This window comes from Myxine glutinosa, chromosome 1, assembly GCF_964187855.1.
Source record: "Myxine glutinosa chromosome 1, kmMyxGlut1.1, whole genome shotgun sequence".
Lineage (NCBI taxonomy): Eukaryota > Metazoa > Chordata > Myxini > Myxiniformes > Myxinidae > Myxine > Myxine glutinosa.
In genome coordinates, this window is record NC_136261.1 from 324,044,750 (window position 1) to 324,063,224 (window position 18,475).

The window sequence follows — 18,475 nt, forward strand, 5'->3', positions numbered from 1 at the left end:
ATAAACCCTTGTATTATTTTAAATTACCTTCTAAACCCAGATTCCCGTTTGAGTTTGTTCCCTCTCCAGATAAGCGCTTCCGCTTCTTCTTCTTCATTCTTTTGCCCGTGCTGTGATAGCAAATTCCGTATTTGGTCGTCGCCTCAATTGAAGCCGTTTGTTCATTCGCGAGCCCTGGTATTAACCGGAGGATATTCGCACGACAAAAAATATATATACATGTATATATATACATCCGCCTCCAATCTCATCCGAGGGACAGCGGGCAATAAATGAAACTGTTGTTACATAATGTAATGAAATGGATTCTTATGGGTTAAAGGATTAATTAGCTGAATAGTTATATATTAATTGCATGTTTCGAATAGGTATATTGTTAACCCCAATTTAGGTCTGCCAAGACAATGTTTATTTTGCAGAGCAATGTCTCTCTCCATTCTGTATATCTCATTGTTAAATGTGCTTTATTTCTCATTTATTTATTTCAGGAATGACCTTTTTACTTTCTCCTAATAGAGAGAACCTAATGAAGCCTTATCCTTGACCTGTCTGTTCTTAGTTATGTTTTTGACCCGACTAAACGATCCCGCAGTGTCTTCCAATAAGAGTAGGCGAATTATCGCCGACACCATGAACAAATTACAAATTCCTGAATCTTCAGTCAAACTCAACTTTGACTTCAGAGGGGCCAAAATCTTTCTCCAGCTAACAGTACAAGGTGGGAATAATTGAGACCGTTAAATAAGTTGTAGACCAAATATCATTCTTGATTATTAATTCCTGCTCTATATTGAGGTTTTTGAAATATGAGACTGGATTTCAAATCATAATTGTTTCAAAACCTCCAAATCCTCCAAATCCTGGTGGCGTCTGGTCAAATCCGTTTCTGGTGTTTGTTCCCCCTCCATCCCCTCCCTTACCTCAAATGGCCACACAGTTGACATCGCATGTGACAAAGCCGAATGCCTCAACTCTGTGTTCGCCTCAAAATCCTTAGTCCCAAACCCATCTCTCTCTGTTCCCACCTTTCCCAGTCGAACCCAACTGCTCCTGGACTCTGTGTCCTTCTCTCCTGACAAGGTGGAGGAGTTTTTGTCAAACCTCGACTCTGATTCTGCAACTGGACCAGACGGCATCAGCCCACAGGTCCTAAAATCCTGCTCTGCCGCTCTATCTCACCCTCTCTCTGTTCTTTTCACCCTATCTTTTGCTCAAGGTCATCTGCCAGCATCCTGGAAATCAGCTAACATGACCGCTTTACACAAAAAAGGTGCAAAAACAGATCCTTGCAACTACAGACCAATCAGCCTGCTCCCAATTATCAGCAAAGTCATGGAATCCATCATTGCTTCGGATAGGAAATCTTTCCTCTTCTCCAATGGCTTGATCTCTGATCATCAATTTGGTTTCAGACCAGGTCACTCTACTCTGGACATGCTGCTTCTGCTGTCTCAACAATGGATGGAGGTCCTCAATGCCAAACAGTAAATCAGAGCTGTCTCCCTTGACATATCACGGGCCTTTTATACGGTCTGGCACCCAACTCTGCTCACCAAACTCTCCTCCTATGGTATCCATGGAAATCTCCATGCATGGCTTGCGGACTTCCTCTCTGGTCGTAGTCAACGTGTGGCCCTGAATGGATTTCTCTCATCTCCCCTTCCTGTTCAGGCTGGAGTTCCCCAAGGAAGTGTGCTGGGCCCTGTGCTTTTTCTGGTCTTTATCAATGATCTCTCCGACTCTCTGGAAAATCCTCTCTATCTCTTTGCTGATGACTCCACTCTCTGCCGCTCCATTCCTCTTCCCTCAGATCGGCAGTCTGCAGCCTCCTCACTCTCTGAAGACCTGGACAAAATCACAGACTGGTCAAACAAGTGGAACATGTCTTTCAATCCTGACAAATCTCACTCTCTTACTATGTCTCTCCGAAAAGATCGACTGGACAACCCTCCCATCTACTTTCTCAACAATCCTCTCCAAGAAGTTCTGTCGCTCAAGCTTTTGGGTCTCACTATCTGCCATGATCTTTCTTGGGAAAACCACATTTCCAAGCTGGCCTCCAAAGCCAGTCGCCGACTGGGCATCCTCCGTCGTGCGAAGTCCTTCCTCGGCACACCTGAGCTCCTCACCACATACAAGGCTTTCATCCGCAGCTCAATGGAATACTGTTCTCCCCTATGGGCTGGTGCTCCTGCCTCACACCTGGCTCGGCTTCACGCTGTTGAATCCAAAGCTTTCAAAATCATTGGAATCTCCCGCGATGAAGCTATCTCTGAGGGCCTTTCACTCACTCACCGCAGGCAGGTAGGTGGTCTTTCTGTCTTCTACCGACTCCTCTCCGGCCTTGCTCCCCCAGCTCTCTCTGTGCTCTGTCCCCCAAATATTCCTACAGGTCGCACAAGATCTGCCAGCAACCCTCTGATGGTTAAACTGCCGAAATCTCGGCTCTCTGCTCACCTTCACTCTTTCATTCCTCTTTTCTCCCGCCTCTGGAACAAACTCCCACACTCCCTTCAATCCCTCTCCTCCCTCCAGGTCTTTAAAACAGCTGTTCACCACCATCTCTTATCTTCCCCCATCCAAAACCTTGATCTTTTCTACCCCCACTAATTCACCCCAGATCCACCTTGTTTGAAATTCCAACTTCTTTCCTGGAAGTCCTGGCAGTGTCCATATGTTTTATACCTCTCCCACCGCCCCCTTCCCATGCCCCCCCCGCCCCCAAAGCCCTCGCCCTCTCTCAGATCTCTCGATGTCTCTCGGTCCCTGCTCTCAAATGTTGTGTTTGTGTCCTTCCCCCTCTCTCCCCATCTTGTCTACCGCTCCCGATGTTATTTGTTTTATGTGTCGGTTTGTCTTTCTGTGTGATTAATGTTCGCTCTTTCACGAGCCTCGATCTTGTATACAAAAAAAAAAAAAAAAAAGGTTTCATGATATTTGTTATATTATATCACCTTTATCTATCAAAATTGTTGAAATGAAGATCAAATACCTGTATGTTGAAATATGTTGAAAAAGTCAAAACTTTACATGGGGTGTACTTACTTTTTCACGTGACTGTATATATATATATATATATATATGTTGGAACCCATCTGTGGATCGGTCCCATCGGCCGATGGGTCTGACCCATCTGTGGATGCACGAGAAATGACAATGCAGACCCATCGGCCGATGGGTTTGCGCCATCTGCGGATGTGTTGTTCACCTTGAAGGAATGTGTTGACAGAATGGTGCTCTTCAATCAGGTACACAGTCATTGGAATTACATGTGGTAGGAATTTAACAGAGATGATTTTTAAATGTTTTATTTAACTTTTATTTTTAAAATTTAAATTTTATTATTTTATTTAATTTAAATTATATTTTATTTAATTTAATTAAAGGAATTTAACATTACCCTCCGCTATTATCAGAAGAACACCTCATGTTTTGTCATTTCTCGTGCATCCACAGATGGGTCAGATGTGTTTAAAAACATTTTAAAATCATCTCTGTTAAATTCCTACCACATGTAATTCCAATGACTGTGTACCTAATTGAAGAGCACCATTCTGTCAACACATTCCTTCAAGGTGAACAACACATCCGCAGATGGCGCAGACCCATCGGCCGATGGGTCTGCATTGTCATTTCTCGTGCATCCACAGATGGGTCAGACCCATCGGCCGATGGGACTGATCCACAGATGGGTTCCAACATATATACACACAGACTTGGCATTTAATATGGCATTTTTTTTTGGTGGGGGTGAACTTACTTTTCAAGATGACTTGGAACCAGAAGTTCATTGGAATTATGTTGAAATTATTCTAGATTTTGTTAATGTGACCTTTAAAAGAAACAAAAACCACATTTGACATTTCGAAGCAAATAAATTGATCCTTGAAAGTGATGTAAACTGATATCTAACTCAATTCACGGACAGTACTGTGTTAAACTTCTGTACGTTTTCCAGAAGTATATCTTTATTTTGCACATTAGCCAAAAAAAAATTCAAGAAAAAACAAAAGCTAAATTATGACTGGGATTACGGACAGTAAAATTACAGTTCAGTACTTCGTGTAACCACCACGAGCATTCAGGAGAGCATGTACACGTCGAGGCACGCTGTTCACGAGATTTGCCAAGGTTTGGACAGAAATCGCTTGCCATGCAGTGACAATAGCCTGCTGCAATTCACGCACAGAGGTGGGCTGCTGGTCCAAGTTGTCGATTTGACGCATTAATTCTGCCCACAAGTTCTCTATCGGATTCATATCCGGGGACATGGCAGGCCACTCCATATGCCCTACACCACGGTCAGCAAGAAAGTGTTGGATCATGCGAGCACGATGAGGCCATGCATTGTCATCTTGGAAGACAAAGTTTCCTCGAAAGGCTGCACGAGCAAATGGAAGCAATGTTTCTTCCAGAATGACCCTGTACTTGAACTGGTTCAGGTTTCCATTCAGAACAACCAGGTCAGTTTTGCCCCCTGCATGAAAAGCAGCCCAAACGGTCACCCCACCACCTCCAGCTTGGACTCTTGGCACTATACAATCTTCGTTGTGGGCTTCATGCACTTGTCTGCACACTCGGACGTGGCCATCTTGACGACAGACCAGAAATCTAGACTCGTCACTGAAGGTCACGTGATTCCAGTGTCCTGGCTGCCATTAACGGTGCTCTCTGGCCCACTGCAATCGGCACTGGCTGTGTTGTCTGGTCAGGCGTGGCTTTCCCAGGGGACGCCTGGCACGATAGCCTGCTTGAACCAGTCGTTGGTTGACTAGCCTTCTGGATACAGGCACATTTGTCGTTGCTGCCACTCAGCCTTAAGCCGATTAGCTGACTTGGTACGGCCATTGCAGACTAACCGGTGCAGCTGGCGATCATCTCTCTTTGTGGTTCTGTGTGGACGTCCTGGCCTCGAGATTGGAGGAGGGACACCCCTCTGAGCATTTCGTTTCAGGATCTTTGACACCTGACCTTGAGTGATGCCATACTGCCGAGCAATAGCACGCTGTTTCATGCCAGAATTTCGTAAAGCCACCACTCCATGACAATCAGCATTGCCAAGTTGACGGACCATCTCCAGAGGAAGCGGCAATAACTTTTGTAGACGTGCAGCAGTTGTTTTCCACTAATACAGAACGCAACAACCCTTATATACCCGATTGTGAAGCCAATCATCAAATGTACCTGTCCTTAGATTTTGTCACGCCACCTGTGATATAATCCTGTTATTGACTTCTTGCTGCGAAAGACAATCAGTGACATGGTTCTTCAACAAAGACATCGCCGAAGGGTAAAATAAACTCACCAGATTGATATACTGAGTTCAGAAAGTAAACCCAAGTCAAGAAAAAAAAAAATTTCCATATTAAATGCCAAGTCTGTATATACAGTCACGTGAAAAAGTATGTAGACCCCATGTAAAGTTTTGCCTCTTTCAACATATTTCAACATTCAGCTATTTGATCTTCATTTCAACAATATTGATAGATAAATGTGATATAATATAACAAATATCATGAAACATTTACATTTTGTAGTCCATTGTATAATTTAAATAAACATAAATGCAAATTTCACATGTGGAAAAAGTAAGTACACCCCTCCATTTATCACTACTTCAAATACGTAAAATTAGAATCAGGTGCACCAGCTCAGGTGCAATTGATTAGAACATCGTTAGAGAGGATCTTAGAGGAACCTGTCTTATTTAAACCTCAGACATTTAGTTTGGTTTGCTCTTTGTTGTTGAAGTGTGCGGCGTCACCATGCCTAGATCAAAAGAGCTCTCTGGGGCCTTCAGAAAGAAGGTTATATATGCCTACGAGTCTGGGAAGGGATTTAAAAAGATCTCCAAACAATTTGAAATCAATCATTCGACTGTCCGGAAGATCATCTACAAGTGGAGAAGATTCCAAACAACTGCCAACTTGTTCAGGCCAGGCCACCCTAGCAAGTTCAGCCTGAGAGTAGACCGCAAGATGCTGAAAGAAGTCTCTAAGAACCCCAGAATGTCATCACGGGACCTACAGGTAGCTCTTGCCACTGTTGATGCCAAAGTGCACGAGTCTACCATTAGAAAGAGGCTGCACAAATTTGATCTACATGGGAGGTGTGCCAGGAGGTAACCTTTGCTGTCCAGAAAGAACATCAGGGCAAGACTAAAGTTTGCCTAGGCAAAGACCAGCACTTCTGGAAGAATGTGCTCTGGACAGATGAGTCAAAGGTAGAGCTATTTGGCCACAGTACCAGCAGACATGTTTGGTGAAAACCAAAGACAGCATTTGACCACAAGAACCTGATACCAACTGTAAAGTATGGTGGTGGAAATATTATGGTTTGGGGCAGCTTTGCTGCATCAGGGCCTGGGCAGCTCACCATCATAGAATCCACTATGAATTCTTCATTGTACCAGAGGGTGCTTGAGGATAATGTGAGGCCATCTGTCGGAAAGTTGAAGCTCAACCGAAGGTGGACCTTGCAACATGACAATGACCCTAAACATACCAGTAAATCCACCAAGGAATGGCTGAAAGGAAAGAAATGGAGGGTTCTGGAATGGCCAAGTCAAAGCCCGGATCTAAATCCCATCGAGATGTGGTGGGCGGATTTGAAACGAGCTGTGCATGCAAGAAACCCCTGAAACATCGCACAGCTGAAATAATTCTGCATGGAGGAGTGGGCAAAAATTTCTCCCAGTCGATCTCAGAGACTGGTAGACAGTTATAAGAAATGCCTACTTGAGGTTGTTTCTGCCAAAGGGGGCAATACCACCTATTGGAGCCAAGGTTGTACTTACTTTTTCCACATGCGAAATTTGCATTTATGTTTATTTAAATTATACAATGGACTACAAAATGTAAATGTTTCATGGTATTTGTTATATTATATCACCTTTATCTGTCAATATTGTTGAAATGAAGATCAAATAGCTGTATGTTGAAATATGTTGAAAAAATCAAAACTTTACATGGGGTGTACTTACTTTTTCACGTGACTGTATATGTATATACTGTATATATATATATATATATATATATATATATATATATATATATATATATATATATATATATACACACAATTTCAAAACTCACCTGGTCACAAGTGTGCCTCACTGACCTGGTCCTCAATCGAGGTCCTCAGCATCATCCCGTTTTGCCCCTTCAACCTCGATACGGCCAGCCAAGGTGGGCCAGCAGGGGCACATACGCCTCCACATGCAGCAACTACACCTGGATGCATACATACCCCCACCCCCAGCCAGTGAGACCCCAGACGACAACAAAAACCCCTCCGGTCCCAGAATTCACAGCACCAAACATGCAAACATGGTGGAGCACTCAAACACCCATCTTATAACTTTCAACACTCACCAATAAAACACACCAGATCACACGCACACACCCTCACCCACTCACTCACACACAAAAAACACAACACCAACCAACCACCTACCTTTACAACATACACCACTCAACATACAAAAACCCACACACTCATGCAAAAATTCATTCATGCACAAACCCACCCGCTCATACAAAAACACACCCTCACACAAAAACATACCCTCACCCACTCACTCACACACAACAAAAATAGAATACCAAAAAAAAAAAAAACCAACCAACCACCTAGCCTTACAACATTCACCACTCAAGCAAAAACACATTCATTCAAAACCACACCCACTCATGCAACACACACACACACACACACACACACACACACACACACACACACACCATTCACACATCTCCATTTATCTTCCACACTCAGTCACTACCCCTTTAGGCTGAAATGAACCACGCCCCACAACCTCAACCTACACCGTTCAACGTGCCTCCATAAACTTCCTCCATTTCCAAAATGAGCCTTTCAAAACAACCTGGGCCACTTTGTCACACATTCTCCTTCTTTCTGTCCCACACACTCCAAACCGAGCAAGAAAGCCAGAAAAGGAATTTCCAATATACCCTCTACACCCCACCTCAAATGGCTGACAAGAAACTCGCCAACCCTCCTCCCAGCACTCTGCCTCCAGCTCACTGTACTTTCCTCTCTTCCTCTTGTGCACCTTCTCCATGTTCTCTTCCCAAGGTACAGACAATTCTCCTAATGCGATCACACACTGTATTTAGTATATATACTGTATTTTTTGCAGGTTGCTGTGATTACCTTGTGTTGCCTTCAGTACCACAGGTATTCACATTGAGTAAAGGTTCCATAAAGTACAATACAGTTTATTGACGTCATGACTCCTGTATCCTAACAGCTTGGAGGACTTACTCTGTTGGCGGCCGGCATCTGGGTGAAAGTGGATGGTTCGTCCTTCAACAATATATTGGGTCCTGCAGTCAATGTCCATTTTGCGAACGTTGGGTACTTCTGCATTGCAGTTGGATTATTGCTCATCGTAATTGGCTTCATAGGCTGTGTTGGAGCTTACAAAGAGAGCAAATGTCTGCTTATCACGGTATGTAGACATAGTAGAAGTATGTATATCCACATTATGGAAATCTAACAAAAATGATAATCCAATTAAGATGTTTCTATTACCTGATATTGTCTAGTTATAATCCTGTCTGTATGTGGTTCCCTGCATCTGAGTCGAAACTTCATAATTCTTTGGCTATTTTTTTTTTTTTTTTTGGTATACAAGATGGAGGCTCGTGTGAGAGCTAACATTAATCACACAAAAAACCAGCACACAAAACATACAATAAAGGGAGCGGGAGACAAGATGGGGAGAGAGAGGGAAGCACACAAGTACAACAGCAGAGAACAGGGAGATCTGTGGGAGGGAGAGAGCTTGGGGGGAGGAGGCATGGCAAGGGGGGGGGGTGGGGGGGGTGCGGGAGGTTAAAAAAAACACATGGACACTACTAGAACTTCCAGGAAAGAAAGAAGTCGATATTTTAAAAAAAAAAGTGGATCTGGGGTGAATCAACGGGGGCAGAAAAGATCAAGGTTTTGGATGGGGGGAAATAAGAGATGGTGGTGAACAGCTGTTTTAAAGACCTGGAGGGAGGAGTGAGATTGAAGAGAGTGAGGGAGTTTGTTCCAGAGGCGGGAGAAAAGAGGAATGAAGGAGTGAGGGTGAGCAGAGAGTCTTGAGGGTGGGGGTGGGCCTTGTGTTGAAATAGACTATTCATGGTGAATATTCATAAACTTGAATCTTCTTGTGTCATCCTTTCTCGCTGGGGTGGGGAGGGCAAGGGGTGGTGTATTGTATTTGCAATTATTGGGGTGGAGGGAGAGGAGGGGGTGAGGAGGTGGGTATACGGCTCACAGTTGGGGAGCTGTGGGATGGGGGGTTGAGTGAGAGGGCGATTGAGTCTGTAAAATTGCCGGAAAATGCATTACGTAATATATGGATTACCCTTGATGTGGCTGACTCCACAACATGAGTGTTTTATTTCCTCCAATAACCACAAAGCATTCACAATTGACACAAATCACTTGGTATTGCCTGGAAATTTCCACCGCACTCCATAAACTGAGTAAACACCGTTTACAGCACTCTAGTGTAAATTAACCAGTTCAGGAAACTCATTCAGCCAAGTTCTTCATGTTTTGAAGTGGACGATGGGTACAATTAGTATTAAAATATAATTAAAGGTTCAACAAATGAAATGTGGTGTTGAGAGGAATGCTTCAAATTGGGATGAAAGTAAAAAAACAAATAAAGTAATTTTGTTCCAATTCCAATTATCAATTTGAGTTTCGGAGGAACTTTTGATTTGTTCAGTTTGTATTAACAAAACCATGTAATTGGGGGAAAGTGAAATGTATTTTTAACCTTTGGTGAAATGTTTCCTCTTCCTTCCCAGTTCTTCATTATCGTATTGATAATCTTGATTGCGCAGATTGCTGCTGCTGTTGCTGCTTTGGTGTATGCCGATGTGGTAAGGCCTTTTCAATGTGCTCTTGAGATGGGTTTTTTTCCGTAAACAAAGTCCAGGCTAGTTGGGGGGGTATATGTCTATATATATATGTATATATACTAGCTAGGCTCGGCTCTCTGCGCTCGCCTCACCACACGTCGTTACTGAGGAACGGGCTTATTTTAGCTGAGGATAATGACTGTACCTGAGTTGCTGTGTTGTCATGATTTACACCAATCATAATACAAACAATTATTTTTCACAAATGTATTTGTTGTGTTTGTGATATTACATTTTTATAAGCAATTTAGGTTTAAGATTTAGATTGAAAAAATATATAAAATTCAAAAAGGAACCCGACAGCACATACATACGGAAGGGGAAGGTGCAGACTGGAAGTTTGGGACGATTACACCTCATCACCACGTAATTTAAAACACCTCATCACCACGTAATTAAAAACACCTCACCACCATGTAATTAAAAACACCTCATCACCACGTAATTAAAAACACCTCACCACCATGTAATTAAAAACACCTCACCCCCATGTAATTAAAAACACATCACCACCACATAATTCAATATACCTCACCACCATGTAATTAAAAACACCTCACCACCATGTAATTAAAAACACCTCACCCCCATGTAATTAAAAACACCTCACCACCACATAATTCAATATACCTCACCACCATGTAATTAAAAACACCTCACCACCATGTAATTAAAAACACCTCACCACCATGTAATTAAAAACACCTCACCACCATGTAATTTAAAACACCTCACCACCATGTAATTAAAAACACCTCACCACCATGTAATTAAAAACACCTCACCACCATGTAATTAAAAACACCTCACCACCATGTAATTAAAAACACCTCACCACCATGTAATTAAAAACACCTCACCACCATGTAATTTAAAACACCTCACCACCATGTAATTAAAAACACCTCACCACCATGTAATTTAAAACACCTCACCACCATGTAACTTAAAACACCTCACCCCCATGTAATTTAAAACACCTCACCACCATGTAATTAAAAACACCTCACCACCATGTAATTAAAAACACCTCACCCCCATGTAATTAAAAACACCTCACCACCACATAATTCAATATACCTCACCACCATGTAATTAAAAACACCTCACCACCATGTAATTAAAAACACCTCACCACCATGTAATTAAAAACACCTCACCACCATGTAATTAAAAACACCTCATCACCACGTAATTTAAAACACCTCACCACCATGTAATTTAAAACACCTCATCACCACGTAATTAAAAACACCTCACCACCATGTAATTAAAAACACCTCACCCCCATGTAATTAAAAACACCTCACCACCACATAATTCAATATACCTCACCCCCATGTAATTAAAAACACCTCACCACCATGTAATTAAAAACACCTCACCCCCATGTAATTAAAAACACCTCACCACCACATAATTCAATATACCTCACCACCATGTAATTTAAAACACCTCATCACCACGTAATTAAAAACACCTCACCACCATGTAATTAAAAACACCTCACCACCATGTAATTAAAAACACCTCACCACCACATAATTCAATATACCTCACCACCATGTAATTTAAAACACCTCATCACCACGTAATTAAAAACACCTCACCACCATGTAATTAAAAACACCACATCACCACGTAATTTAAAACACCTCACCCCCATGTAATTAAAAACACCTCACCACCACATAATTCAATATACCTCACCCCCATGTAATTAAAAACACCTCACCACCATGTAATTAAAAACACCTCACCCCCACATAATTCAATATACCTCACCACCATGTAATTTAAAACACCTCATCACCATGTAATTAAAAACACCTCACCCCACCTAATTTAAAACACCTCACCACCATGTAATTAAAAACACCTCACCACCACGTAATTAAAAACACCTCACCCCCATGTAATTTAAAACACCTCACCACCATGTAATTTAAAACACCTCACCACCATGTAATTTAAAACACCTCACCACCATGTAATTTAAAACACCTCACCCCCATGTAATTTAAAACACCTCACCCCTATGTAATTTAAAACACCTCACCACCATGTAATTTAAAACACCTTATTACCAACTAATTAGAAACACCTCAACCACCACGTAATTAAAAACACCTCACCACCACGTTATTAAAAACACTTCACAACCACGGAACCGAAAGTTTCAGGGAGTAGTTCAGTGACAACACAGACACTGCCCAGATATGTAGATATACAGATAAATGACTGTACCTGAGTTGCTGTTTTGTCGTGGTTTACAGTTTACACCAATCATAATTCAAGCAATCATAATGCACAAATGTATTTGTAATATACGTGATATTACATTTTATAAACAATTGAAGTTGAAAACTTAAGTTGAAAAAAAAAATTTCAAAAAATAATTCCCCCAAAAATATATATATATTGGGAAGATTTTTCAAAAAATATACCCTTAGGACATACCGACGGGAGAGATAGGTGCATACCAGAAGTTTGGTAGGATTTCACAAAAGTTTGAGGGAGTAGTTAAGTGACAACACAACACAACACAACACAGACACTGTAGTCAGGTTCACTATGTCAATAAATTATATTTCGTTCAAAATCATGGTAGATTAGCAAACCTATACATTTTTGGAAAGGTTATAGCATAAGGAAACTAAAAATCAATGTTTACATTTGGAGAGATACCTGTATGGCGTCCATTTTGGATTTTCAAAATGGCCACTGTAAAATACATATTTTGTTCTATTTCTGCCTCTAATTACCCTAAAAAAAATTTAATATTTTCAGGGACAAGGAATCCAATGAAAGTATCAAATGAGTGCTATGGGGAATGGTAAGACACGAATCAAAGGTTTTGAATTGCAAAATACTGTCTATATTCGCGATAAGTTGCATAATCAAATACATGTTATCATTTTGTACAGGCAGTTAATAACATCAAAATGTGTCACAATAATTCATATCACCAAACATACACAGGCAGTCAGCAAAATCATATATACACATGCAGTCAGTATAAGTTCACATCTACACAGGCAGTCAATGACAAAATATACACAGGCAGTCAATGGCATCAAACATACACGATTACAGAATATGCCATTTAGAGTTCGTCATCACTGTCCTGTGTGTCGTATCCGACAATATAGTCCGCATCGTTTTCACAGTCCGTTCCACACAAGCAAAGGTCGGTCAAATTGATTGGCAAATCGAATTGGTCAAAAGGTCGGTCAAATTGATTGGCAAATCGAATTGGTCAAATGGTCGATCAAATCGAATTCGATGAATCGAATCGAATCGAATCGATCGAATGGTCGATCGAATCGATTGGTCGAATGGTCGAATTGGTCGAATGGGATTGGTCGATTGGTCGAATTGGTCGAATTGGTCGAATCGAATTGGTCGGAATTGGCAAATGTAAACATTGATTTTCAGATTTTCCATGTAATAACGTTTCCAAAAATGTATAGGTTTGCTAATCTACCATGATTTTGAACGAAAAAACATAGTGAACCTGACTACTGCACAGATATATATATATATATATATATATATATATATATATATATATATATATATATATATATATATATATATATATATATATATATATGGGGGTGGGGGGGTTATTGAGTGCTGCATTCTCTCAAGTAGCAGAAGTTGGAAATGATGTTGAATTGTTTTAAAACAAAACTTTTGAAATAAAGTCCAACTGGAAGTAAGCTGTACTTTGCTACTCGTTTGTAGGCAGAGGACATTGTAAAAGCAGAAGCAAGCCAACACCTGAAGGAAGAATATGGCAGGAAATCCAATCCAAAAGGAAAGATCATCACTGAGGTTTGGGACTTGTTCATGAGCAAGGTGAGAGAAGTCACTTTTATTGGATGTGGATTGCTGATTTGACCTTTCAGGAATGTAAAATGAAAGATACACTGTAGTTGTTTTCAGAGATTGATCTGTGACTGCTCAAGTAAATTTTAGTATTGAATGCATCTTTATAGGTACTACATATTTGTATAGGTATAAAATTTAAGGCGTATTTTGGATGGTGAGCTTTTGAAGCATATATCAGTAGATAGTAGATAAATAGTTCAGACAATTTTGAAGTATTAAACTCGCCCAAGGGCCGACCTTTTTCAAATACAGTAACACTGTGAGATCATTAATATCCACATAGGACTACAGATGGGATGTGAGATCTTCAAATCAAGTGAGCGTGAGCAGATGGGAAAGCTAATTGCATCCCCTTTTGAATGTAAGATATACTCAAAAATGTTAGACCTTTTCCGATACAGAGAATTATTACCAAAGTATGAATATGGAACATTCATCTACAGCATGAAGAGACCTCATATGTCCCTCATATGCGTGTCCAACATGAGATGAAGAAGAAAGAAGAACCACATTTTGAGGCCATTTTTCCCCGCAGAGCAGAGATGTGTCCAACATGTGTCCAACATGAGATGCAACACCTCATACACCTGGCCACTTCAAACAACTCAGTTTATTCCAGCAATCTTTCTCTATCTACATTCTGTCCGAGTTTCAATCCACTCAGTCCATCAATTTGATCTGTCTATTCGCTCACTTTCAATCCATCTGTTCAATCCCACGACTGGTTCATTCACACCTCTGGTCCATCTATTTGTTCAACTCTTCACTCATTTATCATTAGCTTCTGTCCAAACCCGCAGCGACAACCAAATCCACTATTAGTAAGCCACCTTGAGAGGCCATTTTTCCCCACAGAGCAGGGGTTGGCCTTTTTCGGGCACCGTGGTCCCCTGTTTTTTGAAGCAGTTTTACGGCCGGATGCCCTTCCTGCCGCCAACCCTGTTAGTCGCCCCTTGCGACACACAGAGAATTACCAGTGAACTGGTACTCAATTTTCCGACCTCAGAAGGATGACAGGCTGAGTCAACCCTCCCTGGCGTTAATTCAGCGATCGACCGGGATTCGAACCGAGGATCCTAGGATCCCAAGCCAGCACCCTAACCACTAAGCCAACACCAGACTATAAATCCACTATCAGTAACAATTAATATTATTACCAATAATCCTCTGGATCGGCCATCATACCTTTTTTTAATTCTTTTTTTTATGTTGAAGGCCCCAGTCACGGACTATACAATCCTCATCGAGGCCAGGCCTGAAATAAAAGAGAAGCGTATGATGAAAGGTGTATGATGTTTGTTTGCACGAAAGAGAGAGAGATCAAAGCTAGCCCCGTACCTATAGTTTGAGTGAGGCAGAAAGCAAGACCAGCAGAAAGTGAGGCAGAAAGCATGTAAGATGGTTCCGGTCACCACTTTAACGCTCCTAAGGTAGTACTACCCTGAGCGGTTGCTGTCTACAACCTACTACCTAAATAATACCTTCTATTACCTTCTTGCACCACTACATTCGTCCCTCGGAACACCTTTTCAAACACGCCAGGTACTGTACAGGGAAGTGGAACGCCAAGTCGTTCGATTATGTGCACTGTACAAAGCAACTTTTACATGCGAGGGGGAGGGGGGTGGGGGGGGGGGCTTCCCCTTGCTGCTGGACACGAGAAGGGCGGAAGTGAGGGCTTTGTCAAAAACTCCCTCAGTGGAATTAGTCCATGAGCTTCTTGGCCAAATTGTGACAATTGCTACCATGAGAGGGCACCAGACTTTTTAGTTATTTTCTGTTAGCTATATGTATCTGTAACGCAAAACAACATGATGGATATTTGTGGAGAGTAGCTTAATGTCTGTAGAGCTAAAAATGTGAGATAGGGGTCGCAAAACAGAAACAATCCTCAAACGAGCATGTTTAAAGGTACAACTTTATCAAACCAATCGAAATTGTTTCCGAGACTCGTGGTACATCGTGATATAAGGTTACACTAACCACAACATGTTAAAACTCAATTTAATATAGATTTTGAAGTTGTCTCAAAGAGTTTAACCATATTGTAGCTCATTATATTTTGAGCCTAAGCCTTGAGCCAAACAGACACAACAATTTTCTTTCTTGCCCCTTTCATATGCAACATTTCCTCACATACATGACTCCAATTCAGAAGACAAACTAATGATGATTACACGCTAAAATGTTTTACTGTTGTTGCCTTCAGTAAATACAAAATATCCAAGTACAAAAGAATAAAATTGACATCTTGACAAACAATATCATATCGTATTCAAGTAGTTTTTTTGGAAAGTCATTTGTATGTAGTCCTGTTTTCAGACATAATACTTCATAGTAACACATGCTCCACATATAAAATGCTCTTCCAGCATAAATCCATGAATCAGATAATAACAAACATTGCATACATATACAGTTGTACATCTACTCATTTATTCATCGTCACTATCCGAATTGTCCAAATCGATGAAGTCATCATTCACATCGTCATCCTTCATGTTGTCACATGTTTCCAGCCTACAGGCATCCGCACATTTCAAGCCATTCGCCATGCACTGGCACGATGGCAACTGGCAGATTCGTTTGCACTTGCATGAAAGGAATCCCAAGACCGCATCGGGTGCTATGGGACCAGTCATCCAGTTGACTATGAGCTGTCCCTCGTCGTCCAGGGTCCACTCATTACTGTCAACAGGACTCTGTATGCTGGGCTTGTTGGTCAGGGATCTCTGCCAAATGGCTGCTTGGTAGTTTGCCCTCACAGCATGCATCTTTAGGGAATCCATGCATGGAGGCAACTGTGAAGAGTCTACGTTTCCGTTCTTGATTCTAAATCATTGGTAATTTCATTGACGTGTGCGATGTCTGTCTGTGCCACGTAAAGACGACAGGTGGACATCTCCAGATACGCCAGTAATTCTGCAGACAATGTCCAATCTTGCCCCAGTTTTGTGAAAGCTGCTTGGAACTGGACATTCTCCTTCAGAAGTTTCAGAGCAGCTAATTTTCCTCGTCCACTGAATGCACTGATGCTATCACAACCAGTGTACACATGCAGCCCGATCAATGAAGCACATACATTCTGACCGATGGCATCAGCTACTTTCTTGACATCAATATACCTTATTCTGGTTGCAGATCCACATTTGATGTACATGTCACAGTCAATCTTTCTTTGGAAGGCTAAACACAGAATAAATACATCTGTGTCCTCAGCAACTATGATGATTGATGAGTAGTTGCCAGAAGCATGCTTAGCATGTAGCAAGATCCGGGTATCCGCTTCTTCTTGTGTACTTGCCAAATCTGCCACATCTGATACAGAGTCACTGTTGAGTTTGAAACACTTTTCTCCACTTGTAAAGTATACAGTTCTTTGGGCTAGTTGCTGCCTTCGTTGCGGTTGCTGCCATTGTGTCAAAATGAAACTGATCAGTTTCATTTTACTTTCTCCGCATGCAAGGAGACATCTCCATTGTTGGATCTTGTGGCCGGGCACAATGTTGGTAAAGCGGGTTCCTTGGTCGGAACCCCTCAGTGACCTCTCTGCCCGTTTGATGGACATTTGGTGATACACATCAAATATCAAGTCAACCCTTGTGCTGCCTTCTGAAGCTCGGAGCACGGACACAAGCAGATGATCTGACAATTCCTCAAAGGTCATGTTATCACCTCGCATCTTGTGAATCATGCTCATGCCATCAATCATACAGGCTGACGGTTGTGCAATAGTCTCAGCAGCAGAAGAGTTGCCCTCCAACTTCCTTGCTAACGTTGACTTGTTTGTTTTTTTCAGGCTCCCATCATCATTTGCTAGAGCCCAAGGAAAAGGTCCAAGGGGATGCTGAAGTACATCCTTCATGTTGAGCTTCCTGCTCGATGCCACCAGCAGCATGTGCCCAAATAGTTTACGGTCGCTTTTCAGGACTATTTCGTTGTTGACAGCTTTCTGTGTTGTTTTTTTCTTGTTGTCGAATGTCTTCAGGCTCATTTTCAGCAATCGGTCAAAGAATGGGATCTCCTGTTTGTCATTGCGCTGTTCTTGGAACGTTCATCAGGTTTTGGGGGGCATGGCATCTTTGGCATGGATTTGATTTGGCCTCTGATGTGGACTGCCGATTGGTTAATGATATGTTTAATGTCGTGTGTGGACTTCAGTTCCTGAACCTTATCCTTGAGTATGGCATTGTCTCCAACAGCTTGTGCAACTGATAAATTGTCAGGATATACAAGAATCCTACCATTTGCCTCACTGATGAAGTGGAGAGACTCACAGAATTCTGCATCTAGCTTACGCCGAATAGGATTTTTGGTCTGTTTCTTCACATCATGGTAGCCATAGATTCTCATGAATTCTACAAGTTTCTCAGTTGGGACAGTCAGTCGAACCGCCTGAGGATCAATGAACATAGTGTCCCTTATGTACTTGAATAGCATCATATACGATTCTTGTTCTGCTTCTTGATAGGCCACATCTTCGTCTGGCATACTAGCAGTCACAACTTTGAGCTTCTCATCCCTCGTGTAATTTCTGTAACAAGTCTTATGGTAGTGGGCTTCTGCTGCCACGAGTTCTCGTGATGTTATGGCAAGAATTTTGTCAGATTTTCGAACGGCTGCTTGTCGAACCT

The 18,475-nt window shown here is 41.7% G+C and overlaps 1 protein-coding gene across 3 annotated transcripts in view; it reads left to right on the forward strand.

Annotated features, from left to right (window-relative positions):
• The window catches only part of LOC137411395 (tetraspanin-1-like), a 47,386-nt gene that overhangs the window by 17,835 nt on the left and 11,076 nt on the right, over window positions 1-18,475 (forward strand). For all 3 annotated transcript variants that reach the window (XM_078769708.1, XM_078769709.1, XM_068096746.2), the window contains exons 3-5: window positions 8,273-8,473; window positions 9,831-9,905; window positions 13,695-13,808. In XM_078769708.1, the coding sequence (XP_078625834.1) occupies window positions 8,273-8,473; window positions 9,831-9,905; window positions 13,695-13,808 (390 nt within the window). The remainder of the gene's footprint in view (window positions 1-8,272; window positions 8,474-9,830; window positions 9,906-13,694; window positions 13,809-18,475) is intronic.